At 32.2% G+C, this 15,123-nt stretch overlaps 2 protein-coding genes across 2 annotated transcripts; both read right to left on the bottom strand.

Moving 5' to 3' along the window:
• Positions 1–21: 21 nt before the first annotated feature.
• Positions 22–4,242, bottom strand: LOC123907660 (putative disease resistance protein RGA4). Its single transcript, XM_045958012.1, has one exon. It carries the CDS (start codon positions 4,018–4,020, stop codon positions 772–774), a length of 3,249 nt encoding a protein of 1,082 aa, XP_045813968.1. The 5' UTR covers positions 4,021–4,242; the 3' UTR covers positions 22–771.
• A 2,637-nt stretch (positions 4,243–6,879) lies between these two features.
• Positions 6,880–8,772, bottom strand: LOC123904284 (protein FAR-RED IMPAIRED RESPONSE 1-like). Its single transcript, XM_045953966.1, has 2 exons — positions 8,654–8,772; positions 6,880–8,375 (listed from the first exon to the last, which is right to left on the bottom strand). Coding segments are annotated over exons 1-2 (1,497 nt in total). The 5' UTR covers positions 8,655–8,772.
• Between the last annotated feature and the right edge of the window lie 6,351 nt (positions 8,773–15,123).

Genomic DNA, 15,123 nt, shown 5'->3' with positions numbered 1-15,123 from the left:
TCACTAATCTTTTCAAGTTGATGCTGCAAATTTATTGATCATGGTTTTCAAAAATAAGACATGGCCAACCACTGACCAGCTCCTATTAGAATCTGATTTGTTTAAACAAAATATTGAAGAAACAGGTTGTTTAAGGCTCACTTTAAAATTGGTTAAAAAAAAATAGGCTATAAAAAAAATTAAGTCAAAGACCTATAAAAAAATTTAAGATTGGTACAGTCAACATATTTAATTAAGTCACTGATTATAAATATTTTAAGATTGGTACAGCTAATGCTACTCTTTACTCCGTGTGTTCACACTAATTTAGGATGAAGTTCAGATCCAAATTCATCCGTGGCTCCGTCCCATATCCTAATAATGGATAATAAATAAAAGGTAGTGAGCAACAAGCTGCGTCGCTAAACTTTTTTGGATGACAAAATCAATCCTCCTAAAAACTACATTCATTAAATATGATAATTTGAAAAAAAAGTTTTAATAATCTGATAATTTGAAATATGATTTTTTGTGTTTTTTTTGGAAATAAGTTTCTTAGGAACATGTAAAAAGAATTTTTAGGCAACCCAAAAAAAAAGAATTTTTATTAGTTATTGATTATGGGAAAAATAAGAGAGTACATTAAATTTTATTTTATGAGAATAAGTAAAAGTAAATCTTGAAAATGATAAAAACAACCTTAACTATATATATGATTCATTACAAGAACTAAGTTAGTAAAAATTAATTTCAACCTTAACTTTTATGAGACAAGAGCAACCTAAAAACAACCTACATGTTTAGATTAGTTTTCATAATCTGTTTGTTTTGTATGCGAGCAATTTGTGGCCAATCATCACCTATATCTGGCTGACACCTTGGCAACAACAAAGTGCAGTCCAAAATGATCAAAGTATGCATAGACAACATGTTTATCAATGCTTTTGGAAGAGAAGCCAACATGTCACATTCAGAAATAACCAATTTTTCAAGTGATTTGAGGTTGTCTATGGTTTCAGGCAAAGAAGTCATTCGAGGACAATTGCGAAGTTGAAGAACTTGAAGAGATGTTACTTTGTCAACACCAAATGGAAGAGAGCTGAGTTTTGGATTTTCTGTTATGATGAGAGAACACAAGTTTTTTAGACCCTTCCATTCATTGTATGAGCGGTCAAGATCAAGTTCTTGACAATTTTCAATGTTAAGACTTTGGAGTGAGGCAAGGTTACCAAAACCTTTGGGTAAAGACTGTAAATGCTTCCAATCTTTTATGTCAAGTTTCTCAAGAGAATTAATGTATTTGATCCACCTCTCTGGTGGTGATCCACTCTCCTCGATGCTGGAAATTTTCATGTATTTGAGTTTGGAAAATGGATTATACCTTGTGCTATAAACTATTGAATTTATTAGTGGTTTCACGCTTGAACCCACGAGGACTAGCTCTTCATCAAGACCAGGGAAAAGGGGCATCGAAATTAGTTTCGGACAATAATACACGTGCAATTTCGAAAGGCAAGCAAAAAATGGTAATTGTTTTCCTGTTTTTGCATTTTCCCACCAACCTTTGAGGTTAGGGCAATCTAAGATCGTCAGTTCCTCTAGGGATGGAAAGTAAACCTCAATACCTTGTTTGTCTATGTCATTGTCACCACCATTTTCTTTAACAATGTATTGCAGATTGTCCAACCTTAAAAGTTCGAGAAATCTAAGCTTTGGAAGTTGATCAAGTCGTGGTAGATATATGCAACCGGTACAGTCGCGTAGGCTTAACTTAACAAGGGATTGCATTGAACAAAACCAAGTTGAAAGCGTCTTACCTTTATATCCTACAAGGAAAATTGCTCTCAGTTCAGAGTGAGGCTCAAGACATTCAAGTGTTGTCATGTCTCTAGTACTACTATCTCCCTCCTCGCCATCCTCGTGATCCCATCTCAATGTAAGGTGTTGAAGGTGTTTTTTGCCTTTGAGATAATCATCATTCTTTGAAAGGTTCAAACCAGATATTTCAAGATGGGAAATTTCCAGGTGGTCTCTTAAGTTGTTGAGTTTTGCAAGGTCCCCAAGACCACCCAAGTGGCACCCCTTGCTAACCACAAATGATGTCAGTGTTTGAAGAGAATTATTTAGATTGTGTATTTTTCTAGGCATTTGAGTGAGAGCCAAACATCCATCAATCTCAAGATGATTGAGGTTGGTTAGTTCATCAATATTTGTGGGTAATTCCTTAAGGAGATAACACTGGGATAGTTTCAAAGTTTGCAAATTGGAAAGCTTGGTAATTGAACTAGGAAGTTTCTCTAAACTATTAAAGGAAAGGTTAAGATACCTTAGACTGTTCATTTTCCCAATAGAGGCGGGCAATGTTTTGATTCCCATGTCATGGAGATCTAACATTCGGAGAGTAGACTTGAAGTATTTGATGATTTTATCACAAATTGAAGAGCTCATCTTTACCTCCTTAGCAAGCAACGTTTGTTTCTTCCAGAAGAGAATAGCCTTCAGTTTCTTTGCCTTTTCATACAAAGAAGGTGGAATTCCACGTGAAACATCGAATCTGAAACCAAATGATGCTCGCAAGACTCCTTCGCAAACTTTTTCCCCTTCTGGATCTACCTTAATGTTTTCTTCTTGATCTGATACCAAACATGCTAGATCATGCATTAAAGGTTGCATTCTAAGCTTTCTCACAACACCATACATGTCTTCTTCAATGTATGTGAAAATAGGCTTACGAAGGAAATCGTTGAAATATCTGCTTAAATTTTCTTCCACGGTTGTATTATTTGCATCCATGAGAAATCCTTCTGCTTTCAAAAGATGAATTAATCTTTTGACATCAATCAAATGATCACGAGGAAACAATGAACAAAATGCAAAACACATCTTATGAAGTCTTGTAAGTTTGTCGTAGTATTCAAACTTAAGCTTTTTTAGAAACTCCTCCCTCAAATTGTCTACATCTATAGCAACTCTGCGATTGTTCAGAAACTCTGCTGCAAATTTTATCAACAACGGAATTCCACCACAATCCATCACAATCTTCCATTCTATTTCCCCCATGATATCAATTGAACTTGGTCCACGAATCCTCCAAAAGAGTGACCATGATTCCCTTTCGTCAAGCTCCTGCAAAACATGTGGCCTAAACGAGGTAAAACTAGTGGCAATATTGTTATTGCTACGTAGTATAGCAGTAATATTGTTGGCCACAAGTTTACTACTTGTGGTTACGAGTATTGCACTCTCACCACCAGCTAATATCACTTGCAACATCTTCAGATCTTTCTCACCAATCTCAGTTTCAACATCTTCCATCACAACAAGATAGTGTTTTCCGTTCATAAGTGACTTGTCAGAAACACATTTTTCAAAAGATTTCACATCACGAACTCGAGTTATCAAGCCAAAGTGAGCTTTTACTTCCTTATCCTGGCAAATGAGACGAACGAGTTGTTTCTTCCCTATTCCTGCGAACCCAACAATGGTAACCACAGGAATAGGAACAACATCACTTGCCCCAGTATTTGTGTGGAATGACATAAGTTGATCTATAATTTGCTTCTTTTCCTTTTGTCTTCCAACTGTATCTGGTTCCAACTCTATATCCTGAATCTTCTCATGTGCTTCTTGATATGGTGTGGGCATGAATGTGGTTGTGGTGATCAATTCATCTGTAACTTGTTGGAGGACCTCTATGACATTCTTAATTTTTGTGTTAACGACTTTGAGGCGATCCTTATGAGGATTGATGGTTTTGAAGAAAGAGAGTTTGCTCCGCTGAGGCAAAGCATAATCTGTGGAGAGTTCCTCCAACAAATCAGTTAGATCGTTGATGGCATTCTTAAGGTTCCGTAGCGAGGCAAGAGCCTCCTTGTCTTGGAGGTGTAGGTTCTTGAGCACTGGTTGAATTATTTGAAGAGCTTTTTTGAGCCCTTCAATGTTGGTTTTGGACACCTCAATACTTGAGCTGCTGGTTGTTTCAAGGGAAGGTATATGTTCAAGGATATCATCAATGGTTTCACTGAGAAGAACTAAATCCATCGAATTTGGCTGGTGTATGTATGTATGGGTGGGATAAACTGAGGTTACTATAGAAGGAATGGTTCAAAGGACAAAAGATGATTTTTGTTTGATGAAATAAGAAGAACTCGTTCATTATATAACAAAAATAACTAAACTAAACAAAAGGGTAAGTAATCAGGCTACCTAATTAATTAACTATATATTAATCAATGGGTTAATAGTCAATTAGAGTGACATGTGCCCACCTGCCCATTTGCTTGCTAAAAAAGACTATATAAAAAAGACTTCATTAATCTTTAATATATAAAAAGACTTCATTAAAAAACAGAGTCAATTTTGTAAAAAAAAAATAAAAAATTGTTAACTCGTTGTTTGAATTATATATGAGATGAATTTGTATGTACCCATTTTTTAAACATGCATCTAATTAAATAATATGTAGTTCATACTTTTAGAGATATTTTAAAAACTATTCCTTTTTTTATATATAATTTTAAAAACTATACCAAAACAATAATATGTATAAAATATGATACCAAACAAATATGCTTAATAATGATACCAAAAATTATATGTATAAAATAGTTTAACATTATTAAGGTGTATACTGTTAATTCCAAATGGTGTTCTCTAGTTTATTCATCACATAGGCAATTTCTTATAGAGTTACAAGTCATATGGTCACTACACGTAAGTGCACACACAATGCTTTGCGCACCAAGCCAAGTCTAGGCTAGCAAGCCTGCACACAACACACACAGTCACGGACATAGGCACGCCATGAGCCTACCACAACATACCCAACATATACATATTAAATATTTGTTTGTCTTACATATATTATTTACATTTTTATAATAATGAAAAAAAATTTCTCACTAGCAATCTTGGTAGAGTCATTTCACAATTTTAGCATAACTTTCAACATTGAGATTTTCTCATAACATAATGAGAAATTTTTTGAGAAATTTTCCTATTGTCATTTGCAACTTAAATAGTGGATTGGTCGGTGGTTAAGTCTCCTACACCAGTCAAAGATCTGTCAAATAGTCAATTTCAATTTGTCGCTTGTGCGGCCAAAATTACTATAAATAGGCACCTTCAGAAAATTGAAGGCTCACACACCTCTCCATTCTCTTCTTCTGTTTCTTTTATTTTTTTAGTAATGCTAGCTTGTTTAGTTTTTGTAATTTTGTGTGTAAACGGCGGCAAAGTTCGACGTTGGTTAGACATAACGATCTTTTCGGTCTCCTTTAAATGGGATGTTTGAGATCGTTATACTCATCAAGAAGGGATTTTTGTGTCCAACTTGGATACAAAATGATTAGCTGAAATGTCCCTGCTATTTGACAGAGAAAGTGGCACTGCAGTAACCTTATCTTCTCGGAGAGAGATGCCAATGGCGAGCCCTCCAACATGGAAATTTGCGTCTAAAGATAATGTCGGCATACTAACTACGGAGTTTTATTTATCATTTCATTTTATTTCTTGTAACGTTCTTGTTTAATTGTTAAATATGTTTTTAAGTTTAGTCCTTATTTTGAAAATATTTTCAGTCTCAAATTAATCCCTATAAAAATGTTCAATCTTAAACAAACGCTTATATCGAAAGGGAAATGCTAAGTACAGCGAAACTGCACTCACGAATCCATCGCGAATGACATGGCACATGACTCACTCACATTTATTTAACCCATTTTTCTTTATTTAATTAATTTATTCAATTTCTCTATTCTCTCTCATCCTCTTTCATTTATCTTCCACAGCCAAAACCTTTTTCTTTCTGAAATTTTCTCTAATTCCTCTTTCAAATTAAACTTCTCTGTACCAAATACAGGTCAACACAGGAGTAATGGCTAATTGGTTTTGAACCTGAAGAAAGACAGATCCTCGATCCAGCAGAGAGAAACTCCTATACTGCACTGTTGTTGTTGGAGATCTGTGTTTGCTGCTACTTCCATGACGATGAGATATGGAGTTTGAGAGGTCCCGCTCCGATAATGAATCCATGGTTGCCGCTTTCATAGTTGTCATTGTCACTTGCGATGAGCCTGCAAGTGACATAATCACAGTTATCTGTAGCTACCATGAGCACAAAGGTTGTGATGGATACATTTTAAATTGGCTCTTAATTGAAGATTGATGTTCACTTGTTTCAAATTTTGCAATCAACTCTATCAGGCAGGTAAGTTGTTTGATGAAATGCTTCAAAGAGGGGGATGAAGTCTACTCTCATTACAATTTCACCTCTGGAAGTGAACACCAATTAACCTCAAATTCATCGAAGGGTCTTATCTTTTTCACCACTCCTTCACATTGATAATAGAGTTCATCACTATCATGGAAACAATGTGGATCTCGGCACTGCTTGCGGAAAGTACTACAGAGTGTGCTGTCTAAGCATCATCGATCCTGGTGATTCTGATATCATCAAGAGCATACCTGGCAAGCAGTAGATTTGTTGTATCAAGTTCTCGATTTTGGCCACTTTTTCTATCAAAACTGGTTTTATGTTTGCTTGTTTTTTGCTCATTAAGACATTGTTAGAAGAATATTTATGTAGACTTCTGGATGTATTTCGGTATTTGAGTATTAATCGACTGCAATTTTTTTTTTCTTAAAAAAAAAAAAGATAATAGAGAAAAACTCACTCCTTTAATTCCTTTAATTCAGTTCAGAGTTTAAACTAAACGTTGCTATCTATTTGATATATATTCACAAAGAAACACATTGATGGTATTAAAATCTGATAAGTGAATCAAAAGATCAAAGTCGCGGCAAGAAGATGAAGACCAAACTATACATTGACACTTTCATGTTTAAATGTATCCAAGCCGTGGATTGGAGATGTTATCCATGTTTCTTAGTTGTGTAACACTAAATTCTTGGAAATTCTGCATTTGTGAATGCTTTCTGGAACTGAGACTCAAAACCAAAATGACTTAGACAAGCTATGACTGTATTAAATGAAGCAAAATCAGCTTTGTTTTCCTTTTCAACTTTATCTCTCAATGCATTGTCATATTGTTCAACAAACTGCTTCAATGTTGTCTTTGAAATTACATAGCCATCAAAAAATGAGTTCATACTTTCACTTCTTTGTGTTGTTGACATTCCTGCCCAAAATGTGTCTCTCACGTACACAGGAACCCAACGATTTCTTTCATCAAATATCCCCTTCAACCATTCGTTTTCTTCAAGGTCAAAATCTTCAATCATTTTTTCCCACTTTTCCATGAAATCACTTGTACCCGAAGAATCATATACAGCATCATGCAAAAATGTTTTGATAGACTCATAATTAGAGTGTCTGCCTAACTTTTCTGGAACCTTTTTCATTATATGCCACAAACACCAGCGGTGACGAGCTTTTGGAAAAACAACCTCAATTGCTTTTTTCATGGCTTTGTCTTGATCAGTAATTATGGCATTTGGAGAACATCCATTCATGCATTCTGACCATGTTTTGAACAACCAAGTAAAGGTCTTAGTATCCTCATTCGACAATAAAGCACAACCCAACAACGTAGAATGACCGTGGTGATTTACCCCAACAAAAGGGGCAAAGGGCATGTCGTACTTATTTGTTAAGTAAGTAGTGTCAAATGTTACAACTTCACCAAAATACTCATATGCAGCCCTACATCTCGCATCAGCCCAAAATACATTGCGCAAACGACCGTCATCATCAATGTCTATCACATAATAGAATTCACTATTTTGTTTTTGTATTTTAACAAAATAGTTTTGAATCGCATCAGCGTCTCCTCTCCCAAGTCGCAGTCTCCTTACTTTATCTATATAGTTCCGACAATCCTTTTCACCAAATGTTAGATTCTCATATCCATTTGCTTCAACAACCAAAGATCGGAAATTTCTGCTAACATTTATTCCAGCTTGATCATTGAGTTCTAACCTCTTTTTAAAATGAGGTTCCAAATTCTTACAACTTCTAAAATAGCGTGCTTTGGTAGGGCTTAGGTCATGATTATGCTCAAGAACAATTCTTGAAATAGAAACTGTTCCATCTAAACAAATACATGCATTTAATCTAGCCTTACACTGAGTTTTTGTTATAGGATTTGACTTCAAAAGATTCTTTGATTTACTCACATACTTTGTTCCACGACTACATGCTAGAGTAAAATATTTTTTTCCATCATCTCCATTTTTGCTACTAAGTTTACTAACTCCAAAACCTATAGACTGAGCATAACTCTTATAATACTCTGTAAGTTCATCTTTAGAGCTAAATATCATTCCAACTTGAGGTTTTTCATCTTCATAGACCATATTTGCTTCTAAATTTTTATCACATTTATCATTTTCTTCATTGACTTCCTCTTCATTAGGAGATACAAGTACTTCTTCCACTAATGCAATAAATTGAAATAAAAAACAAATTAATTGACTAAAATATAAGAAACTGATATAGGAAGAACAACATAATAAGCAATTTAAAAGAAAAATTGTGCTAATTATTGATATATGTTTCAATATCAAAGTTCAAAATCACAATTGATTTCAACATGCAAGGTATTTAAATAGTAATTCAAATAACATTAACTACATGCATAAAGGTTGATTGCAGAGTAATGGATGATGAGTGATTGTACACGAGTGATTAGCCAATTTAGGGGAGTAAACTTACTTGCTATATATTTCTTTGTTGAATTTGTTGTACCCCTCTTTGAGTAAAGTTGATTTTTACTATGATACTATCACAACTTCAAGATGGAGTGTTTTGTGCTCTGTTATGACCGATTAAAATACAGAGGTTGCTAAATGGCGGTCTTGGTTAATCCTACATATGTTTTAGGTTAAAGAGGAACAGTTAGCGCTCTTAAGCGGGCAAATCGGCACGCACGACACAACCTTTTCTTTTTTTATTTTATTTTTTATTTTAATATATTAAGAATGGTGGGTCCGCTTTAGTTCGCAAAAATTCACGAAAGAAGCATTCGCTGGAAATAGCAGCGCTGATATCGAAAACAAGCAGAATTCAACATGCAGACTAAGTTTAACATGAAACATAATTCAGAGATATTCCTTCTTTTCATTATTTTCCTGATAAATTATTCATAGAGGAAATCAAATAATATAATGGACAACACCCAGTTTCATTGACTATAATACTTACTAGGGACACTAAGATACAATTCACACACTACATATGATCCATGTTGTTTTGAATGGGTTAAGAGTAAACAAAAGGGTAAGTAATCAGAGTACGTTATTAGTTAATTAATTATATATTAATCAATGGGCTAATTGTCACCTAAAGTAACATGTGCCCCCGGCCAACTAGTCTGTTCTCATGTCCTTATCTTCAATATATAAAATAGACTTCATTAATCATCAATATATAACAAAGACTTCATTAAATAATGGAGTCAATACATTGTCACTTTGCTAATGTATTGTATATTTTAAAGTCTTAAACAAATTTAGTATATATGCTTGGTGGATATTCACATAAATAAATATGATATTGAAACAAGTAATTGAGGATATCTTGTATCTCTATATTACGAGACACGTTATCAATTTTTGTCTCTAGTTTGGGGCATACTTATAATTTTAGTGCAACTCAAGCACATATATGTTTAAGTAAACCAGAAGTTTACAATTTAAATCATATTAAGTTTGTAATTTGCAAGATCGGATGGGTCATCCCGTTATGATGTGAAATATAAAATAATTTTATATGAATTGAAGGGCCTGAAGTTTTTTCAATCTAATAATTTTTATGTGTTACTAGTTCCCGAAGGAAGTTGATAAATTAAGTAAATGAGCATCTTTTATTTTTTAGAATATATATAAGGTGATATTTGTAAATCAATACACCGATCATGTGGACCGATTAGATTCCTAAAATTTTAATTGATGCATCAACTAAATGGTCACATGTATGTTTGTTATAAACTCACAACCAGAAGTTTGTGAGATTATTTTTAAGAGCTCATTTTATATATATTATTATAGAAAGTATTTGATAAGTATCATATGTTAATTGAAATTTATACTGAACATCTTGTAGAATATGCTCATACAAACAAAAAATAATGGACTTGAAGATCCATTCTTTAGACGTCTAAAGTTAATTACACGACCGATACTTATGAGATCGTAACTTTTAAGTTATAGTTGGGAACACTCAAACATGTATGTTGAGATATTGAATAGCATCATGCCAACAAATTATTATATACATAAGCTCTCCCCTAATTTATTTGAATTTCGGTTTATAAACCTAATTTCTCATATAAACATTTTTGGATGTGTTGGGTACGTCTCAGTTGCTCCAATATAATGCATTTAAATGAGTAGTAAAAGAATATTGGGAAAATAATTTTTATATGAATCTCCAAATTGAGCCAATAATTGGAGTTTTTTTTTACAGCCCTGTAGGCTGATTATCAATTGGTGAATTAGTTTTCCCAATATTAGGGGGAGATAATAAGTAGCTGAAAATATGAACTAAAAGTTCAATTGAAATGTTTGAAATAAATTATTAATTGTTATTTTGATCCTCTTAGAAATCAATATGAACCAAAAGTTCAAAAGATATATCATTTGCAAAGTTTATAAAATCAACTACCGGTTGCTAATGCTCCAATCAAAATGGATGTCTCTGTTGGACAATCTTATATTGCAAATGAATTTTAACCACCCTATATAGTGTGGTAGGTCAGTCGGTTCCAAAGATAAAAATCCTCAAATAAGAAAAGGAGCTAAAAAGAATGACCCAAGTGGGGATATGAAAAGATTATTTGACATAATTAATTTTCTAGTTCCAGAAGAACTTATCAGGTACCTAAAATTTATGAAAATAAAGAGATCTCGACGAATTATGTCATGAATGGAATACGATGAAACCGAAACAAAATCAACGTTGACGATGTTTATTTATATAATATAGCGCTATATATGATAAGAAATAATGAGGATCATAAATCAAAGTCTATTAAGGATTATAGACAATGAAATGATTGACTAAATAGATAGACGCAATTGATACAAAATTAAACTAGCTTTGCAAAGCGGAATATTTTTGGACTAGTAGTCCATTCCATCTACAGATGGAAATAATTCGATATGAATAAATTTTCAAGAGAAAAATAATGAAAATAAAATATTTAGAGTTTGAATTGTTATTCAAATATATTGATAAATGTCTATCATTGATTTTCAATAAGCATATTCACCTAAAGTGAATTCCAAAATTTCTTTGTAATTAATTAAGTTGAGTAGCATATGAAATACTCCATTTATGTGAAATATGTGTTTTAACGTATTTGACTGGCTCACTGGATAATGATGATTATATGAAAATCCCAGAAGGATTTAATTTTCGTAAGACACATATATATTGGAGAGATGACTTAATAAACATGAATAAGTCTCCTTATATACTCGAGCAACATCTATATGCATGTTGTATAATATTCCTATTGAATATTTCCAAGTGAGAAATATGAAAATGACAATTTGTTCATTTTAAGAAAATATTTGGCAATGAATTTGATATATTTAAGATTTATGTTGATGATAAAAATATGATCAAGAGACTCCTGAAGAGCTTGAGATATTATAATTTCTTACAAAATAAGTATTTGAAGAATATTTTGTGAATCATGAAGTTTATATATAGAAGGTTCTAATTAAAATGATTCTATATGAAAGATAAAATCAGCTACGTTTTGTAAGATCACCGATGTAAGCAAATGTCATTTTAGAGTTCGAGTAAATGATGAAGAACTAATTGGTCCTGAAGTGACACATTTTGGTTCTAATGGGGACAAATACATTGTTAACCTATTATTTGTTGTCAATATATCATCAAGTATATATTTTTGGTTTAGATATGCAGGTTATTTGTCTAATCCTTATAAGGGTACCGATCATAAACAAGTTGTTTGGTCATTACATGAGGAAGTACAATCACCCATGGAGATATGTGAACCAAACTAAAATAACAATCTCATGAAATAAAATAATGCGGAAAGTTTAGCACTATATGAAATAGATCAAGAATGTGATTTGTTTGAAGTACGCTATTCACCAGATACAAGGGGTTGTGATTTTTCTTACAAAGGGTTTTTGCTACAATTCAACATGAAGATCATATCACAAACACTACTAATTTGAAGAATATAATAACGAAGATATAATATTGTCAACACGTCATCACCAATCGTCAAAGCTTTGGAGCAACTAATATTGAAGATTATTTGACATTTTTCTTCTTAGATATATTTGTATTTATCATGGGGAGATATAAATATGTTCTGCACTCTTTTTCCCTTCACCATGGTTTTATCCCACTGGGTTTTCCTGGTAAGGTTTTTAATGAGACAGTTCACACACAAAAGACTATGTACTCTTTTTCCTTCACTAGTATTTTTTCCCAATAGGTTTTTCTCTAGTAAGGTTTTAATGAGGCATATCATCAATGGACATCTAAGGGGGAGTGTTATGAATATATTAGTAGATGTCCATTAGTCTTGACCCATATTCATTGGCCCATATATTGTCCTATAAATAGAACATATGATACAATGTGATATATACCTTGAATAGAACAAAACAAGAGTCTATTCTCTCTTTCTCTCCTTCATCTCTTCTTCTTTATTCTTATTATTCTTTAGGAATAGTTCATAACAATAGATAATTTAAACTTATAAATATTCTTTTTGGGTTAGTTCAATCATAAAAATGGAGAAATTATTGTAGATATAGAGTTTTATTTTAAAAAGAAAAAAATTGTTGTATAATAATTTTTTTTTTGTTTACAATGAACTGGGGATAAAAAGTAAAAAGAATCCGCATAAAAATAAGACTATAGAAATAATTAATAAAAAACAATACTTTATAAATAAAAAAAACAAAAAAAATATGAGGCTACATGAAAATTATAAGGATAAAAACTAAATTAGATTTTAAAATTTCTCTCTTCTCTCCATGAACCAAACATATATACGATTAAAATCGCTAACCCCCTCCCCTTCTCTCTTTTGAATCAAATATATTTGTAATAAAAAATTCCCTCCCCTCCCACTCTATTGAAGAGAAATTAAAAATGAAAGTTGATATATTTAAAAACAATAGAGTGAAATATGTTTTTGGTCCCTATAGTTTTTTAGAATTTCATTTTTAGTCTCTGAAGATTTTTTTCACACTTTTTAGTCCATGGAGTTTTTTCTGTCAGTGTTTTTAGGTCTCTACTTTTCATTCAACTTGTGCATATCATTCGAAATTTTAAATTTTTTCCTGCGATTATGTTTAGTACATTATATGAATCTCTCTTACAAAAGTTTAATTTTTTTTAACAAGACATGAATTAAATATGAATTTTTTTAGTTTGTTGCACATAAAAATTCATAATATATAAAAAAGACTTCATTAATCTTTAATATATAAAAAGACTTCATTAAAAAACAGAGTCAATTTTGTAAAAAAAATAAAAAATTGTTAACTCGTTGTTTGAATTATATATGAGATGATTTTGTATGTACCCATTTTTTAAACATGCATCTAATTAAATAATATGTAGTTGATAATTTTAGAGATATTTTAAAAGCTATTCCATTTTTAATATATAATTTTTAAAACTATACCAAAACAATAATATGTATAAAATATGATACCAAACAAACATGCTTAATAATGATACCAAAAATTATATGTATAAAATAGTTTAACATTATTAAAGTGTATACTGTTAATTTCAAATGGTGTTCTCTAGTTTATTCATCACATAGGCAATGCCTTATAGAGTTACAAGTCATATGGTCACTACAAGTAAGCACACACATAATGCCTTGCGTGCCAATCCAAGTCTAGGCTAGCAAGCCTGCACACAACACACACAGTCACGGACATAGGCACGCCATGAGCCTACCACAACATACCCAACATATACATATTAAATATTTGTTTGTCTTACATATATTATTTATATTTTTATAATAATGAAATATTTTTTCTCACTAGCAATCTTGGTAGAGTCATTTCACAATTTTAGCATAACTTTCAACATTGAGATTTTCTCATAACATAATGAGAAATTTTTTGAGAAATTTTCCTATTGTCATTTGCAACTTAAATAGTGGATTGGTCGGTGGTTAAGTCTCCTACACCAGTCAAAGATCTGTCAAATAGTCAATTTCAATTTGTCGCTTGTGCGGCCAAAATTACTATAAATAGGCACCTTCAGAAAATTGAAGGCTCACACACCTCTCCATTCTCTTCTTATGTTTCTTTTATTTTTTTAGTAATGCTAGCTTGTTTAGTTTTTGTAATTTTGTGTGTAAACGGCGGCAAAGTTCGACGTTGGTTAGACATAACGATCTTTTCGGTCTCCTTTAAATGGGATGTTTGAGATCGTTATACTCATCAAGAAGGGATTTTTGTGTCCAACTTGGATACAAAATGATTAGCTGAAATGTCCCTGCTATTTGACAGAGAAAGTGGCACTGCAGTAACCTTATCTTCTCGGAGAGAGATGCCAATGGCGAGCCCTCCAACATGGAAATTTGCGTCTAAAGATAATGTCGGCATACTAACTACGGAGTTTTATTTATCATTTCATTTTATTTCTTGTAACGTTCTTGTTTAATTGTTAAATATGTTTTTAAGTTTAGTCCTTATTTTGAAAATATTTTCAGTCTCAAATTAATCCCTATAAAAATGTTCAATCTTAAACAAACGCTTATATCGAAAACAAGCAGAATTCAACATGCAGACTAAGTTTAACATGAAACATAATTCAGAGATATTCCTTCTTTTCATTATTTTCCTGATAAATTATTCATAGAGGAAATCAAATAATATAATGGACAACACCCAGTTTCATTGACTATAATACTTACTAGGGACACTAAGATACAATTCACACACTACATATGATCCATGTTGTTTTGAATGGGTTAAGAGTAAACAAAAGGGTAAGTAATCAGAGTAGGTTATTAGTTAATTAATTATATATTAATCAATGGGCTAATTGTCACCTAAAGTAACATGTGCCCCCGGCCAACTAGTCTGTTCTCATGTCTTTATCTTCAATATATAAAATAGACTTCATTAATCATCAATATATAACAAAGACTTCATTAATTA

Source organism: Trifolium pratense, linkage group LG2 (genome assembly GCF_020283565.1).
Source record: "Trifolium pratense cultivar HEN17-A07 linkage group LG2, ARS_RC_1.1, whole genome shotgun sequence".
Classification (NCBI taxonomy): Eukaryota; Viridiplantae; Streptophyta; class Magnoliopsida; order Fabales; family Fabaceae; genus Trifolium; species Trifolium pratense.
Note: the sequence above shows the minus strand (reverse complement) of the source record. Positions and strands in the feature narration are given on the sequence as shown.

Coding starts and splice junctions, on each gene's coding strand:
- LOC123907660 (XM_045958012.1), bottom strand. CDS start 4,020: ATGGATTTAGTTCTTCTCAGTGAAACCATTGATGATATCCTTGAACAT.